This window comes from Podarcis gaigeae, assembly GCF_964106915.1.
Source record: "Podarcis gaigeae genome assembly, chromosome: 5".
Taxonomy (NCBI): domain Eukaryota; kingdom Metazoa; phylum Chordata; class Lepidosauria; order Squamata; family Lacertidae; genus Podarcis; species Podarcis gaigeae.
In genome coordinates this window covers 71,707,532-71,722,163 of record NC_139681.1, presented here as the reverse complement: position 1 = coordinate 71,722,163, position 14,632 = coordinate 71,707,532, and the positions used below count along the sequence as shown (strand labels likewise).

The 14,632-nt window shown below is 42.9% G+C and overlaps 1 protein-coding gene across 4 annotated transcripts in view; it reads left to right on the top strand.

Moving 5' to 3' along the window:
* DOCK10 (dedicator of cytokinesis 10) overlaps positions 1-14,632 on the top strand; it is a 201,776-nt gene that overhangs the window by 19,815 nt on the left and 167,329 nt on the right. For 2 of the 4 annotated variants that reach the window (XM_083742008.1, XM_083742022.1), the window contains exon 1: positions 8,684-8,951. In XM_083742008.1, the coding sequence (XP_083598134.1) occupies positions 8,835-8,951 (117 nt within the window). In that variant the 5' untranslated portion in view covers positions 8,684-8,834. Of the gene's footprint in view, positions 1-6,625; positions 6,717-8,683; positions 8,952-14,632 lie in introns of those variants that run through there. The other 2 variants (XM_083742009.1, XM_083742023.1) reach the window with 2 other exon arrangements.

Below are 14,632 nucleotides of genomic sequence, written 5' to 3'. Positions count from 1 at the left end.
GTTCTGCCTCTACCCTAAACCTTAGATAAACTGTATGTGACAGCAGAAGTTTTCTGTGTTTTCAGCACAGAAGTGTCCCAGTGACACAGAAGTATAGCAACATCTTCTGCTATCCCCGTTGCGTTCCCTGTTCCCAAGTGGTTCTTGCCTAGCTGTGGCCATAGCTAGTTTACAGGAGAGAATTGGTTAGTGAAAGAAATTGCTGGAGGGGAGGCATGGGCAGAGTTCTTCACTTTCATCACCTCCAGAACGTCCCTTTTGGTTCTTAAAAACAAAACTTGCTCTCTTTATGTGACTGGTTCAGCTGCATGCTAAACACACCATCAGTAGTATCTAATGTGTTGAAATTTTTATTTTTATTTTTTTATTTTGCCATTCTACATCAGTAACTGAGAAAATGAATTTTCATTGGAAATGATCTAAAGGGAGTTAAAATGTTGGTGAAATTCTCATGAGTGAGGTGCTACACTACTTTACTTTTGTGTTGGCAAAGAGGTGTCTGTGAATGTCCTTTATTTAATCCTACAAATCATCTCACCAGTGGAATGCACTCTGTAGTCATCCCAGGTGCCAGCTATCCAGTTAAAGCCCAGGGGTGTTTCTGAGTGTATTTTCTTTCAACCTGCAAATCACCTCACCAGTGGCCTGCACTTAGCAGCCTCCCCGGGTGCCTGCTCCTCAATTAAAGCGAAGGGGAGGACAACAGGAGGCAACTCCTCTCATGCAGCTCTTTCAGACCTTTCCAAACAGGCAGTTGGGGAGGCTGCAGAACACTGGAGAAATGTTTGATGGAAAGAAAAGCATACCACCTTGGGCCACCTTGCAGCAATAAGGTAAGCTCACAAATCTACACCCACCAAATCCCCAGTGCTATGAAAATGTGGCAGAAAAAGAAAAATTTGTGGAATTATTAGATAGGGCTGTGATAAAATCTATCTGTGGCCGGTGAGGTGGTTCACTAAGCAAACCCACCAGCAGCCACAGTATGACAACAGATCAGGGAAGGAGAGTTTTTTTGCCTGTACTGGGGAGGTGCTGGTGGAAGCACTGCAGAATGCATATTTCTTTTAGCTGCTCATCCAGGACTCATGGAGGTTTCCATGCAATTTCCAACCCTGGAAGATCAGAAATTGTGCAGGGTGCCTCCATGAGTACATCAATATGAGTACATCAATATGATGGGGAAGGTGATGGGGTCGGTGGAGAAGTTCAATGTGCTTGTCCTCGTTCGTGAGTTAGTTTTACACATGACTGGAACATCTGGTAAAGGCTTTAGAAGGCTTCCAACTAAGTCATTGCATGGGTATGCCAACATCCGTGACTTTAAGGGAATTTCCCCTCCCTCTCCTCCCTTCCTCCATATACTCCCCAGATCTGCTCTTGAGGTTCCCCAAACCCTCTAGAAAAGATGGGGTCAATGGGAAGGGGTTAAATAGGGGAGGGGAATGTCAGTGCTTATGGAACTTGTTCTGCTTCCAGAGTGATTATGTTAGATACAGCCCTGTCTCTTCACATGATTGTCATTGAAGGAATGCCTGCTATCTTTTGAAGTGCATGATCCTGCTTTAGTTGTTGCAGCACAAACCTCAGGGGAACAACTTGGATGCAAAAAAATCAAAGTTTAATTAATCCCAATGGACCGTTTTTTCTGTAGCTGTATTTTTTTATAGCTACATCCATGTTTCTCAGAAAGGGCTGTAGCTCAGTGGTAGAGCAACTGTTGAAAGTCTCAGGCTGGGAATATTGCCTGCCTGAAACCCTGGAGATCTACTGTCAGTCAATGTAGATGGACTAATGGTCTGACTTGGTGTACTGCATTTTGAATGGCCGTATTTATAATTTCTTATTAATGCACCAAGGAGCTCTATCACATGCTGTGCTTGTTAAGTGTAGAACTGTTTGCTCCTGCGGGCAATACTATGGCACCTTCTTGTGTTTTTAGATTTCCATCTCATAATTCTCTCCTGCCTGTCAAAATAATATAAAATAACTGGGGAGTGGGGAGAAGGGCAACCCTCCAATGGATAAGTCTATTCATCTGAGACAACTCATTTGCTGGCATTATTAAAATATCTGTAGATACCCCGCATCTTTATTCTGGATCGTATCACATCTACCAAAGGCTTAAGGATCTCATGTGTGATGCAAAGGAGCAGTTTCTGATTTTGCTACCCTGTGTAATCCACTTGCTCTGTCTGCCTCATTAATTTGCTTCATGCGAGCCAGCAAGCAGAGTTTGACCTCAAGCTGACTCTCAGTGCAAAGTGGTTAAAAGGTTGGTTATAAAGCATAAATGTTCGTGGTAAAGAATAAGAAGGGAAAGTGGCTCCTTAATGTTTGCACGTATTTTCCTGTTTCAAGAGAAATCAATATCCTTCCATTTTTGGAATAACCCCAAGCCACAGATTGCTGTATGAAAACCACAACTGGTTTTGCCAAAGCAATACAGATATTAGCTCTGATAATTTATATTGGTCCAGGGACATAATAGACCAAAGATGAATGGATCGATTTACTTTCTGCCTCTCTGTCTGTCTTCAGATTTTTAAACCTCACGTGTTACAAAAGCTTGTGTCCTCTTTGAATAATGTGTAGTACTTAAATTCTTCCCATGGAAGCAAGCATGTTTTTGTTGGTGAAAAGAATGCTGAATTTAAGTTAATATATGCATAAGGAGAACGTCTGTAATTACATGCGGTCTTAAATACCAATGAATATTATTTTAAAGGAGTTCTTCCTTAGATCTGATGAAATAAAGGATTTTGAAGAATCCAAGACTATTTTTTGAAAAACCTAAGACTATTCTTTTTTCATATAGTTGCTATTAAGGGCTTTATACCCATTTCTTTTATACATATGTTTGAAACATATTTTTAGTCAGGAAATAGCACAGAGTTTACTTATCAAACCGTTACTATTAGCTGTGGCAAGTGATTGTACAACAGAGTTCGAGAGAGAATTACCGTATTTTTCCATCTATAAGACGCCCCCATATATAAGACACCTCCTATTTTTGGGGACTCCAATTTAAGAAAATGGGGGGAGAGAGATCTATCTGTGTATAAGAAACCCCCAAATTTTGGACATTATTTTTTAGGGGGGAAACCTAGTCTTATACATGGGGGGAAATGGTATATAGTGAAGGAGGGTGACTTTGGCAAAAAAAATCTTACAGACATTTTCTGCATACATTCTTTACATGTAGTTCAGGCCGCAAATATATGTGGCATGCACTTGCATGCATCTTTCTCCTGCATTAAAAAAGCAGGCTCAAAATGCTGTCAATTTGAGAAGAATGACAGGAGGTACAAAGAGGACACTACTTTACCTTTTCCCCATATTACCTTCCCCATGTCCACTGTGAGCAGCATAGTGGGCCAGAGGAAAAATTCAAGATAATACTGACTGAAAGGAAGAAAATGATTACCTCCCTACCTCCCTGGACACCACTTCCACTCATATATGTAAGGCTATTTTTGGTTTGTTTGTTTGTTAAACTTCCCAGTACTCACCATACTCCATAAATCTTTTCATCCATAAAACATTTCATTCTAATGCTGTGTGAAGTTTCAGTCTTGGTCAAACTGACAAGTTTCACATCTCCCACACACAAGCTGAACGGCAAACATTCTGAAACATCTTTATTCCCTGAACAGTTGGAGTATTTGTGAACATTCCATGCAATTGCATCATCTCAGCCAATCAGTGGCAGAGGCATTGCACACACAATACAACATAAATCATCTGACCATGTATAAAACATCAATCTCCTCCTCCCTAGCCCATTGCCTAAATTTGAAACAGCCTTTTCCCAGGCCAGGGCAGAACAACAAATCCAGTATATGATCTGTCTCATCTGTTGGATCTGGGAAAGCAATATGGTTGTCATGGCAGCTATAAAGTCCTGAACACACCTTTCAAATGTCCCGGTTGCATAGATTTTTAGGTCCCAAAATGCAATTATGTTGTACTCAATACGAGATAAAGCCAGAAACCATCTCTGAGGTGGCTGGTCTGTGAAAGAATAATAATTCTATGCTAGATTCTCAACATGAGCTACAGACAGTGGAAGCTGATGGTGGTCTGCTCCAGGAGAGCAGGAACATATTGTTCAATTGCTTCAATCTGAAAGAAGTGAGAACAGCATTACCCAGCAAGAAACATATTGAAAAGGCAGATCGCAGATGGTATAATCTGGAACATCACAAACCAACATGTTGTTTGTGTTCTGTCTATACCACACAGTGATGCATAACCTTAGAGTGATAATTCTAATATTAAAACCATCCAGAACAATCTTTCAAGAGAAAGAAAGAAAAGAGAGGGGGGAAACCCATTGGTGGTTCTAGAAGGAACAGTTATTTGAATTGCTCCTAGGAGAAGAAGCTTAAGCAGAATTTTATTTTTTCATCATCGTTACTTAGGAGGAGTATTTTGCAGTTCAGCTTTTCATGAAAAGGATCCCATCAACTCCTACAAAAAATATGTGTCATGGAAAGGAGGAGGAAAGTATTTCCAAAAAAAAAAAAAAAAAGGTGATATGTTTTCTATCAATGTTTGCCTTTACTCTGAGCTAGAAATAGTAATTTTTCTAGTGTTCAAAGCAAGTCTAAACATGGGTCATCATCGCCTTAAAGATAACTAAACTTATCTAGGAAGAGATGTATACTGAAGTCTTGTATATGCTGTGCATCCCATAAAGGAAAAAGCAGCATAGGAATAGGCTCTGGTTCAGGCATAGGCCAACTCTGGCCCTCCAGATGTTTGGGACTACAATTCCCATCACCCCTGACCACTGGTCCTGTTAGCTAGGGATGATGGGAATTGTAGTCCCAAACATCTGGAGGGCCAGAGTTGGCCTATGCCTGCTCTAAAAAGGTAAAGGTAAAGGACCTCTGGCAGTTAAGTCCAGTCACAGCCTGCTCTAGTTGATGACAAAACAAGAACTAAGAGCAGTTCCCGACAAGCAACCCCTGTTTCATAACAAAACAAATGATGACAACAAAAATAAGTTAAAGATGTGTGGTAAGGAGGGCAAAGTTCACTTTCTTTACATTCCCATCTTGAATGATCTGTTTTTGACTAACAAAACAAGATGGGAATGTAGAGCAACTGAACTTCCCCCATGTACTTTTGTAATGAAATCAAACTGTTTCCGACTTTGTGACTTACTGGAAAACTGTCAACTTCATTCCCAAAATGGTAAAATCATTCATTTGGATGAACTCCTCCAGCTGCCAACCCAACACTTTTGTAACACCCACAGACAGGGCAAGAAGGGAATACCAGCATGTAGTCATCACAATTTGTAACCATTTGACTGACAGGAATTTGTCAATACCCATTTTAAATCCAACACAATTTGATTCAAATTATCTTATTGGTAGACCACACACTAGTTGTTGTTGTTGTTGTTGTTGTTTAGTCGTTTAGTCGTGTCCGACTCTTCGTGACCTCACACACTAGTGGGATAGACTAATACAGTGGTACCTTGGGTTACATACGCTTCAGGTTACAGACTCTGCTAACCCAGAAATAGTACCTCGGGTTAAGAACTTTGCTTCAGGATGAGAACAGAAATCGGGCTCCAGTGGCGCAGCAGCAGCAGTAGGAGGCCCCATTAGCTAAAGTGGTGTTTCAGGTTAAGAACGGACCTCTGGAACGAATTAAGTACTTAACCTGAGGTACCACTGTATGAGCATAGGTATACAGGCAACTCCTGTTTTGCACGAGTTCAAAGAACGTACAGCTGTGCATGCACAGGATGGTTTTGGACCCAGAAGTGTGAAAGGGGTGGAATGGGGCCAGCTTATTTATGCTCTGCCAGCACACACAGCAACCCAGAACATAACCCCTGCACAATACAGGGGTTGCCTGTTCTAACATTGTTACTATACCATTTAGTGCATGGATTCCGACAATTATTATTATTGTTTGCCTTGTGTCGGAGTCACTTGATCAATGCCTGTAAATACTGGTCAGCTATCACATTTTCAGTCTGCATGTAAGAAATATACTCCTAAAGTTCTGGTCCTTGTATCTGGGAGAAATGGCAAGGAACACATATCTCAATGGCAATGGCTTTTCCTTCACATGTACATACTACCCTGATTCCACCACATTCACTAGGTAATCCAAGCAACATAGGGTGCAGCCACAGAGAGCCCCGAGGCTCACTGCTCTGTGCCCAGACACTGCCTTTTAAAATTAATGCAAACTAAGCTAGAATAGCTGGAGAGAGTCCTGCAATAAGCTGACGCTGATTTTAAATTTCAAAGCCTTGGCATTCAATAACATAGCCCTTGGGCAACTAAACCTGTGTTTTCCATCTCTTGACTTTCCTAAGTGCCCAAAGCAGGAGAGATTATGCAATTGTTCTAGCTTCAGACAGGCACCTTGCTATCATTCAAGCAGAGGCGGGTGTGACAAACAAGGCAGCCACAATGGCACACATTCCTTTCTTTCCTGAATATATATATATATATTCCTCAAGCCTATATAAAAATTCCAGTTAAGTGAGAGAAGAGAATGCCACCCAAAAATCTCATATCTGGCTTTAGTTTCCTTGGTTATGAATTGAGCGCACAAGCACTAGTGGAATAACTTGCTGTTTCCTCTCTTCTAGATGGATGCATGCCATTGATGAAATGGAAGAAAAGGACAGATGTTTGCTGCTGCTGCTGCAGAATTTGTTCCATGCTGCCACCAGATTTCAGGTTTGGATTACCTTTTCATAAATATGAGATATATGAAGAGGGTTCGCTCAACATGGTTGTAAAAATGACCAGAAAACCACACAGAAATTTAACTAAAATGATGTGACATGCCTTCCTGGATGTGCTATTTATATATTTATTCAAAATTATACCGCTTTACCAAATACCCTGGACATATATTCATTTGGAGGGTGGTGGAAGAAAATATTTAAGTTCATATGTTACCAGTTGTAGTGTGGTAACACTCATTCTGCTCCACTCATGATTGAAGGAAGTGATCATGGAGTGGTGTTGCTGTTAAGTCTCAAGACAAGATTACCAGCTTCTAGAGTGGGAAGTAACCATGCTGTCAGCCCTGCCCATGATACCCACTTCCTGAAATGTTCTTTTGAACGATGTAAAAGCAGCCACACTGCAGTGTGGGTAACACAGGATCCGAGCCTTTTTTGCAGCCATCGTTCGTAGAACCGGATGTCTGGCAGAATCACTTATCTGCATTAAGTGTGTGAGGATCATTGCATCACTTTATCTGATGATGCTGACCTAGGAGCAATAATAATATTATAATATTTTATTATTTATACCTCGCCCATCCTATGAGTTCCTGTGGCTTGATTAATGCCTTCTGCCCCCATATGGGACAGCTGCATATTCCTGCATTGCAGGGGATGGGGGTTTGGACTAGATGACTACACAACTTTTAGAAGACTTCTGAAGACAGCCCTGTATCCATATGTTTTTAAAGTTTGACGTTTTATTGTGTTTTCATGTTTTGTTGGAACCTGCCCAGAGTGGCTGGGGAAACCTGGCCAGATGGGCGGGGTATAAATAATAAAATGATGATGATCCTTAGCAGGGCTGGATTTAGGTTTGATAAGCCCTAAGTTACTGAAGGTAATGGGGCCCTTTATATGTCCAGCTGTCCTTTGTCAACAACAAATTGTTGCTGTTTTTTGTGTTGAATATATGCTATATGGTAAGTTGTGGGCCTAATAAGTATCTAAAACCATTTGCACATAACAAAATACGTATTTTATCTAAGTGATTGTTGAAAAGTCCATGCAGAATGCAAAGCCCAAGCAGAATGTAGGCACCCTATATATAGAAATGAGCAAACCAGTGATATTTTAGGGAGCAGGCTAGCAGGCGGGGCCCATTACTTACATCATAGGAGCCTACACAACACAAACACTGTTGCTATTTGTAGGTTTTATTTTTTGTTTTATATCTTATATTTTGGAAATGTACATCCAGGGTTTTTTCCCCTTTAATTTTTGGGGCCCCCCAAGGGAGTGGGGCCTTAAGCTATAGCTTGTTTAGCTTATACGCAAATCCGACACTGATCCTCAGGGTCTTTACCAACGGTACAGTTCTGGCACGCAGGGGTGCCAACCTGAATTAGATATTGGGGGGGGGGGTAAGCTCCACGCCTCATAACTGAACACAAGATGCAGCGCGGGCACACAGCGTCTGAACGGCAGTGCCCATCAACTTCAGGGGGCGGCCCCCTTAAATATTTTGATGGGGGGGGCGACGAAGGGACCTCGGCCCCTAGGAATTGGCTCCTATGCCAGCATGTGGGTTATTTCACAGGTAGCAAGGCAGCCCTGCGGAGTGTGGGGCCTCCCTCCTGCTTATTCTAGGGGGCATTTGCCCCCGAGGCCCCCGCTGTTTCCAGTAGCGAAGTAGGAACCCTGACAGCCTCGTTGCGGGGAGCAGCAAGGAGGCGCTGACTAGACCCCGCTCAGGCCAAGGCAGCCGTGTGCGAGAGAGCGAAGCGGCTGGGCAGCTGGCGGGGAAGCTTTCCCGCCGGTCGTTCTGCAGAGTTGCCAACTTGGGCGCCTCACGCTGCGAGCTCCGTCTCCGCTCCGATGCCTCGCCTCGCGACGCTCCCCCCCCCCTCAAAAAAAAAGGAGAAAAGCGCCGCGGAGGTGAATGGGGGGGGGGGAGCGCGCGTGTCACGCCTTCGAGCTGCAGAGGGGGGAAAGCGAGAAGAAGCAAGCAAGCAAGCAAGCCCCGAGTTCCGCTTCCTGAACGCGGCTGAGAGGCGGGAGTGCTGCCAGTCTGCGCCGCCGCCGCCGCCGCCGGACTTTTCCTGCCAGCCGCTCTGACCCTCTCATGGCTGTGGAGAAAACGCGGAGATTCACCCGGAGCCTGCTGCGACCCAGCTTGGCGTCCGAGCACCGCCAGAGCGCAGCCGCCGCCGTCGCCAGCCGCTGCCGGCTCCAGCTGAGGGTGAGTTCAGTTCGCCTCTTCTGGAGAGCGCGGGAAAGGCGCGAAGAAGCGTCCTCCCGCCTCCCCCCCCCCCCCGCGGGCGCCGCCAATGAACTCGCGCTGTCCCATCTCGCGCGCTGGCATCCCTTGGCAGGGCGCGCGTACCATGTGGCTTGGAAGGGGGGGGGGGACGTGGAAGCAGCGGCGCAAAGTGGGGGAGACGGAGGCAGCCCTAGCGCCTCCTGTGGCTCGCGGGGAGTCCCGGCGTTTACTGTCGCGACGAGGCGCGTCTGTCTTGGATCGGAAGGCCGTTGTTTCGTTGTGTCCCCTTCAATAGTATTGAGACTTGGCAATGTGTATAGCGCTGTCGAGCGTTCAGAGCGCCTCCCGTTCGTTCTTTCAAACTTCTAAGCAAACTTTAATCTGGGATAGCTCAACCGTAGAGCATGATACTCTTAATCTCAAGGTCGTGGGTTCGAGTCCCATGGGTGGGTGGGTGGGGGCAAAAGATTCCTGCATTGCAGGGGTTGGACTAGATGACCTTTTAGACCCCTCCCAACTTTACAACCCTATTATTCTATAAGCGAAATCAGTATTTTCCCACCCACCCTTTTCATATTTGAGCTGGGAACTGGGGAGAAAAGCAGGGCTGAAGCTTTCAGACTTGAGGTTAGCCGGGAAAGTGGCACGCAACAGTGTCCGATGCATGTCTATTGGGGTTTGATGCTGGGATCTTACTCTCAGGGAGATGCGGCTGGGATTGCAGCCTTCCTTCCTAAATTCCCCACAGAAGCAAGATTCAAAGCAAGGGCTTCCTGCTCAAACAGCTCTCTTGCTGAGTAATACTATGCATGTGTGATCAGAAGCAAATCCCATTGGGCTCAGTAGATTTTACTCAGTAGGATAAGTGTGCATAGGATTGCATGCTTAGGCATGGTGTTACAGCAGCTCTTTAATTAATAAGATTGTGGCAAAGGTCTTTCATACGGCATGTTCTGGTGTGTTGCATAGGACCAGCATTCGAAACTCCCAGCGTTTTGGGATTTCATTAATGCAAACAGTTTCTGAGCTCTGGGCGCAGTACTGCCCAAAAGATTTCAGACTGAAACTGCCACTGCTGGAAGGAAAGGAGGACCTTTTTCTGCCTCCCCACTTCCAGCCACTCGCTGAAGACAGGAAAAGGGATCCTCATAAGAATATTAGTGGGGTGGGTGGGGGGAAGTATGGCTTTGTTTTTTGCAGTCTTAAGATGAGGACTAGACCATGTGAAAAATAAACATAAGATTCATTCATTTTCAGCTTTGTATTCTTGTTATTAAAAAATAGCAAGCCTAGACACTCCATTGTGGTGCCCATAACCTAGGTTTAATGTGCCATTTAACTCCTAGCTTTCACATCTCAGAAACACTGCATAAGGCATGCTTGGCAAATCCACACCATGATCAACTCCCGCTCGGAAACCAATGTCCCCACTGTGGAAGGACGTGTGATTCCAGTATTGGCCTCCACAGTCACTTATGGACTCATAGTTAAAACTGTGTTTATGGAAGACAATCTTACTTGGCTATGAGTGATCACCAAAGAAAAAGAAGCCATATTCTACATAATTATTAAAGGGGCATGAGCCCTGTATTCCTTGGCAACAGCTTCAGGATTTAAGAAGAGGAAGAAGAAGAAATGACATCTGTCTCTTTGTGGCCATCTATGCCTATGTTGCTCCTGTTGGGCATTGGTGCTTTCAAATAGTAACAACTTCCTGCTGGGTTATTCTGTTGCAGCTAAAAGAGCCAAAGAGGCCTGAAGCTGCTTAAAGCATAACAAAATATATTGTGATACATAATAAATTTATGCCATTAGCTTTCCTATACCAGAGGCCAATTTATCATGAAGTGGACTAGTCCATGAAACTGTATTCTATTATGAATTTGTTATGTTTGCAGGTTTCTTTATTTTTCTTACTTTCTAACAGAGATCCCATCCAGCTACCCCTGTTGCACAGAAAGTGTCATGACCTCCATTGTAAGGCGGGTTCCATTGTTTTTACAGGGTTTGGGGGGGTTGTTACCCACCTGAAAAATTACACAGTTTAATATAGACCACTGAGCTATCGATTCTGACTGCAACACTTGGGGGAAAGATCTGATGTGTCGTTGGTCTGCAGAGAGCAAACATTGCCAAATTATTTCCTGTCATTTTTATGGACATGCGGCAGTGCAGGAACATTGGTGCAAACTCTGTGTCTCTTGCATAAGAAGTGGGTGGATGAAGATGTTCCATTCATAAACTGCCTTCATTATGAGTTCATCATCAATTGGCAATGTTTCCCCATGAAAAAATGATGTCTTAACCAGGGACAATTTTGAATGACCAAGCTGCCATGCAACTATGGCAAAAACCTACCTGTTTATTGCCATCTATGGCAAGTATGTGTACATTATTATTCAGCGCAAGAATACCCTGCCCTTAACAACAGTTTTTCCTTTACATGTGTGCAAAAAGCATAACTGGTTTTTCTGATACTGGCTGTTAGAACCATTGGGAGGAATTCAATGTAGTTTTAAGAAGATAGTTCCATCAGTTCCAGCATTTCAGCATACCAGATGGAACAATCTCCCCTCTCCTTCTTCCCCATGCACTATTCTAGGAGTTCCTCTGAAAGCCACCACCACCCCCAGCCAATGTGAGAGGCAAATCAGGAGAATAGAGGGGTGAAAAGTACCTTATATTGCCTTCTGCTGCCACGCCTCATTCATTTATTGTGACAGGAACAAAGTTAAACCTTTAGAATCAACATTGCTCCTCTCCTCTACTCCAGACATGAGAAGGCATTTGGGAGCTTTTGCTTCTGCTTCTGATTAAATACAATTCAGTATTGCTTTCAGATCTAAACAGTGGTAAATCATAATGATGGGGTGTGGAAACAAGACAGCTTCATAATCCATAATTTGAAGTTGGCTTGTTGCAAACAAACTCTAGTTCAGATTAACCTCTTCCCCCACCCCCTTCCCCCCCCTTTTTTGCATTCAGTTCACAAGCAGCTATGGTTAATCACAAGTGAAAGCTTCCAAATTCCATTCTGCAGCTGTGCCAAGGGAGAAGAAAAAGTGGGAAATATATGAGCCTGAGGCTTCACTAAGCTAATTCTTGTCATGATAAACCGTGGTTGATTGTGACATCCAAAGACACTGTCAGTGTGGGCTCGAAACTGCATAATTTTTATTGTTAAGAATCTTAAGTTACTGTTGGCTAGAGTACCACAGATCTGGAAAATGCTATATATTTCTTGGCTATTCACTCGGCCAAGGATTGTAGCCATGTGTGAACTTACAGAAGGAATTCCATCACCAAGTTCATTTTTATGCTGCACAGCAACAGATTTCTGGCAAAAGAGTTTCTAGCAGCAGTCATTTGGCAGCGATAAATACACCTTGAGTAAGTAACATAAATTACTTAGGTTTGATATATCAGAGTTATACAATGTATGTATTTGTATGTAACATTAAGCTAAACCGTGACTTAGTGTAAATGAGTAAACATGCAGGTTGCTGGAGTGAAGAGCTAAGACAGGGGTCAGCAAACTTTTTTCAGCAGGGGGTGGTCCACTGTCCCTCAGACCTTGTGGGAGGCCAGACTATATTTTGGAAAAAAATTATGAATGAATTCCTATGCCCCACAAATAACCCAGAGACGCATTTTAAATAAAAAGACACATTCTACTCATGTAAAAACACACTGATTCCTGGACCATCTATGGCTGGATTTAGAAGGCGATTGGGCTGGATCCGGCCCCCGGGCCTTAGTTTGCCTACCCATGAGCTAAGCCATAACATGGTTTAGCATCATGTCTGAATCTGGGCTTGTGGTTTGTCTCCCCCAGACAAGCCACAATCATTATCAAGAGCAAGCCTTAGTTACTGCTCATGGTTTGTCTGGTGTGAGATAAACAATAAACACCCACTTGGATGCAATGCAAAGCAAAGCCATGGTTTCAGTCTGAACAGCAGGACTTGAGGTGCAGCAGTCATCATCTTCACTCTGAGAACCTTAATGTTTGTTTTTCGTGCTTGTGCTCATGCTAAACCATGGTTTGGCTTAGTGTTACATGCAAACCAGGTAATTTCCTAAAAATATTTACCTTTGTTATTTCCAGAAACTGAAAATATATATGGTTATTTAACAAAGCAAAACAACAACAAAATAAAACACCCAAGGGAAAACCTCTATTGTACAGTATTTTAAAACATAATCTGAAGGTTGCACCACACAAATTTAGAAGTCTTGCAAGTCTCACTGAAGCTATTTAGCATTACATGCCTATTAATTCTTAAATTTTAAGACAGGATATTTATGGCATATAAATAGGCTGGGTCTACACAGGCAGTGGAATGAAACAGGAATTAATGAACTGCATGATTTAAGCTTGCAGGAGAAGAATTATATTTTTGAATGACCCTTCTGAAAAATGTGTGGGCCAGGCCAAGGAAACATCTGTTGGATATATTAATCTACTTTCCTGTTTTGAAATTTTGTGGTTCGATCCATCATATGCCCAGTGATATAACCAAAAATGCAGATAGAATACAGAGGTCTTACTAGTTTGGAAAGCATCACGTTTTGGATTACTTTTATGCCTGAACTGATCTTATTCAAATAAACCTATTTCAGATTAGATGTGAGGGGAGAGGGTGACCCACTCATGACTATTAACCCTTTCAAGGCAGGGGTTTGATTATTTTAAATTGAATTCAGTATATGTTTATTGCACAGTCCCAATGCATTATATTTTCTTTATCTCCAGTTCTCAGCTTTTTCAACAAGTGTATCTTGATGATGTACACATATGCATTAAACCAAAAGCCTATCCACTTAGATGCCGAGTAGGTGCACCTATTGATTTCTTCTTCTTCTAAACAACTGTTAAAGCTGTAGGATCCCAATTGTATTTTGCATCTGGCTATCAGTATCATAGCCAACACACTAACAATCCCTTCAATAAATTTTTATATGTAATAATTCATTAGTGGGAATATTTAAGTCTCCAGAATATACCATAATGTTTAAATAAATAAATAATAAATAAAAATTATTATTATATTAACTCCCTCCTTTGGCAATCTTTACAAAACTTTAGTTTATGGTTGCCATCAATTTTGATTTTAATTAATTTTTAGAATGTTTTTATAATGTTGCACTGTTTTAGTGTTGTTAGCTGCCCTGAGCCCGGCTTCGGCTGGGGAGGGCGGGATATAAATAAAATTTATTATTATTAATTATTATTATTAAAGATCGTTCTGTGTTCATTATTATGATCTGCAGTTTTCAGTGGATGCAATGTAACTTTTTCTTTTCACCCACCCTCATTGTTAATTGTGACTGGATCATGGGGCAACAGTAGCTTTTTTAAACAAAAGTTTGTGTGGCCTTTCTTGCAAATGCTACATACAGTGGACACTCGGGTTGTGAACGTGACCTGTGCAGGATGCACGTTCACAACCTGCAGCATTCACAACCCGCAGCGGCGCTTCTGCGCATGTGAGGGTTGTGATTCAGTGCTTCTGTGCATGCGCAAAGTGCGATGTAGCGCTTCTGCGCATGCGTGACCGCCGAAACCCGGAAGTAACCCGTTCCTGTACTTCCGGGTTTTGGCGTGTCCGTAGCCCCAAAAAACGCAACCTGAAGCATCTTTAACCTGAGGTATGACT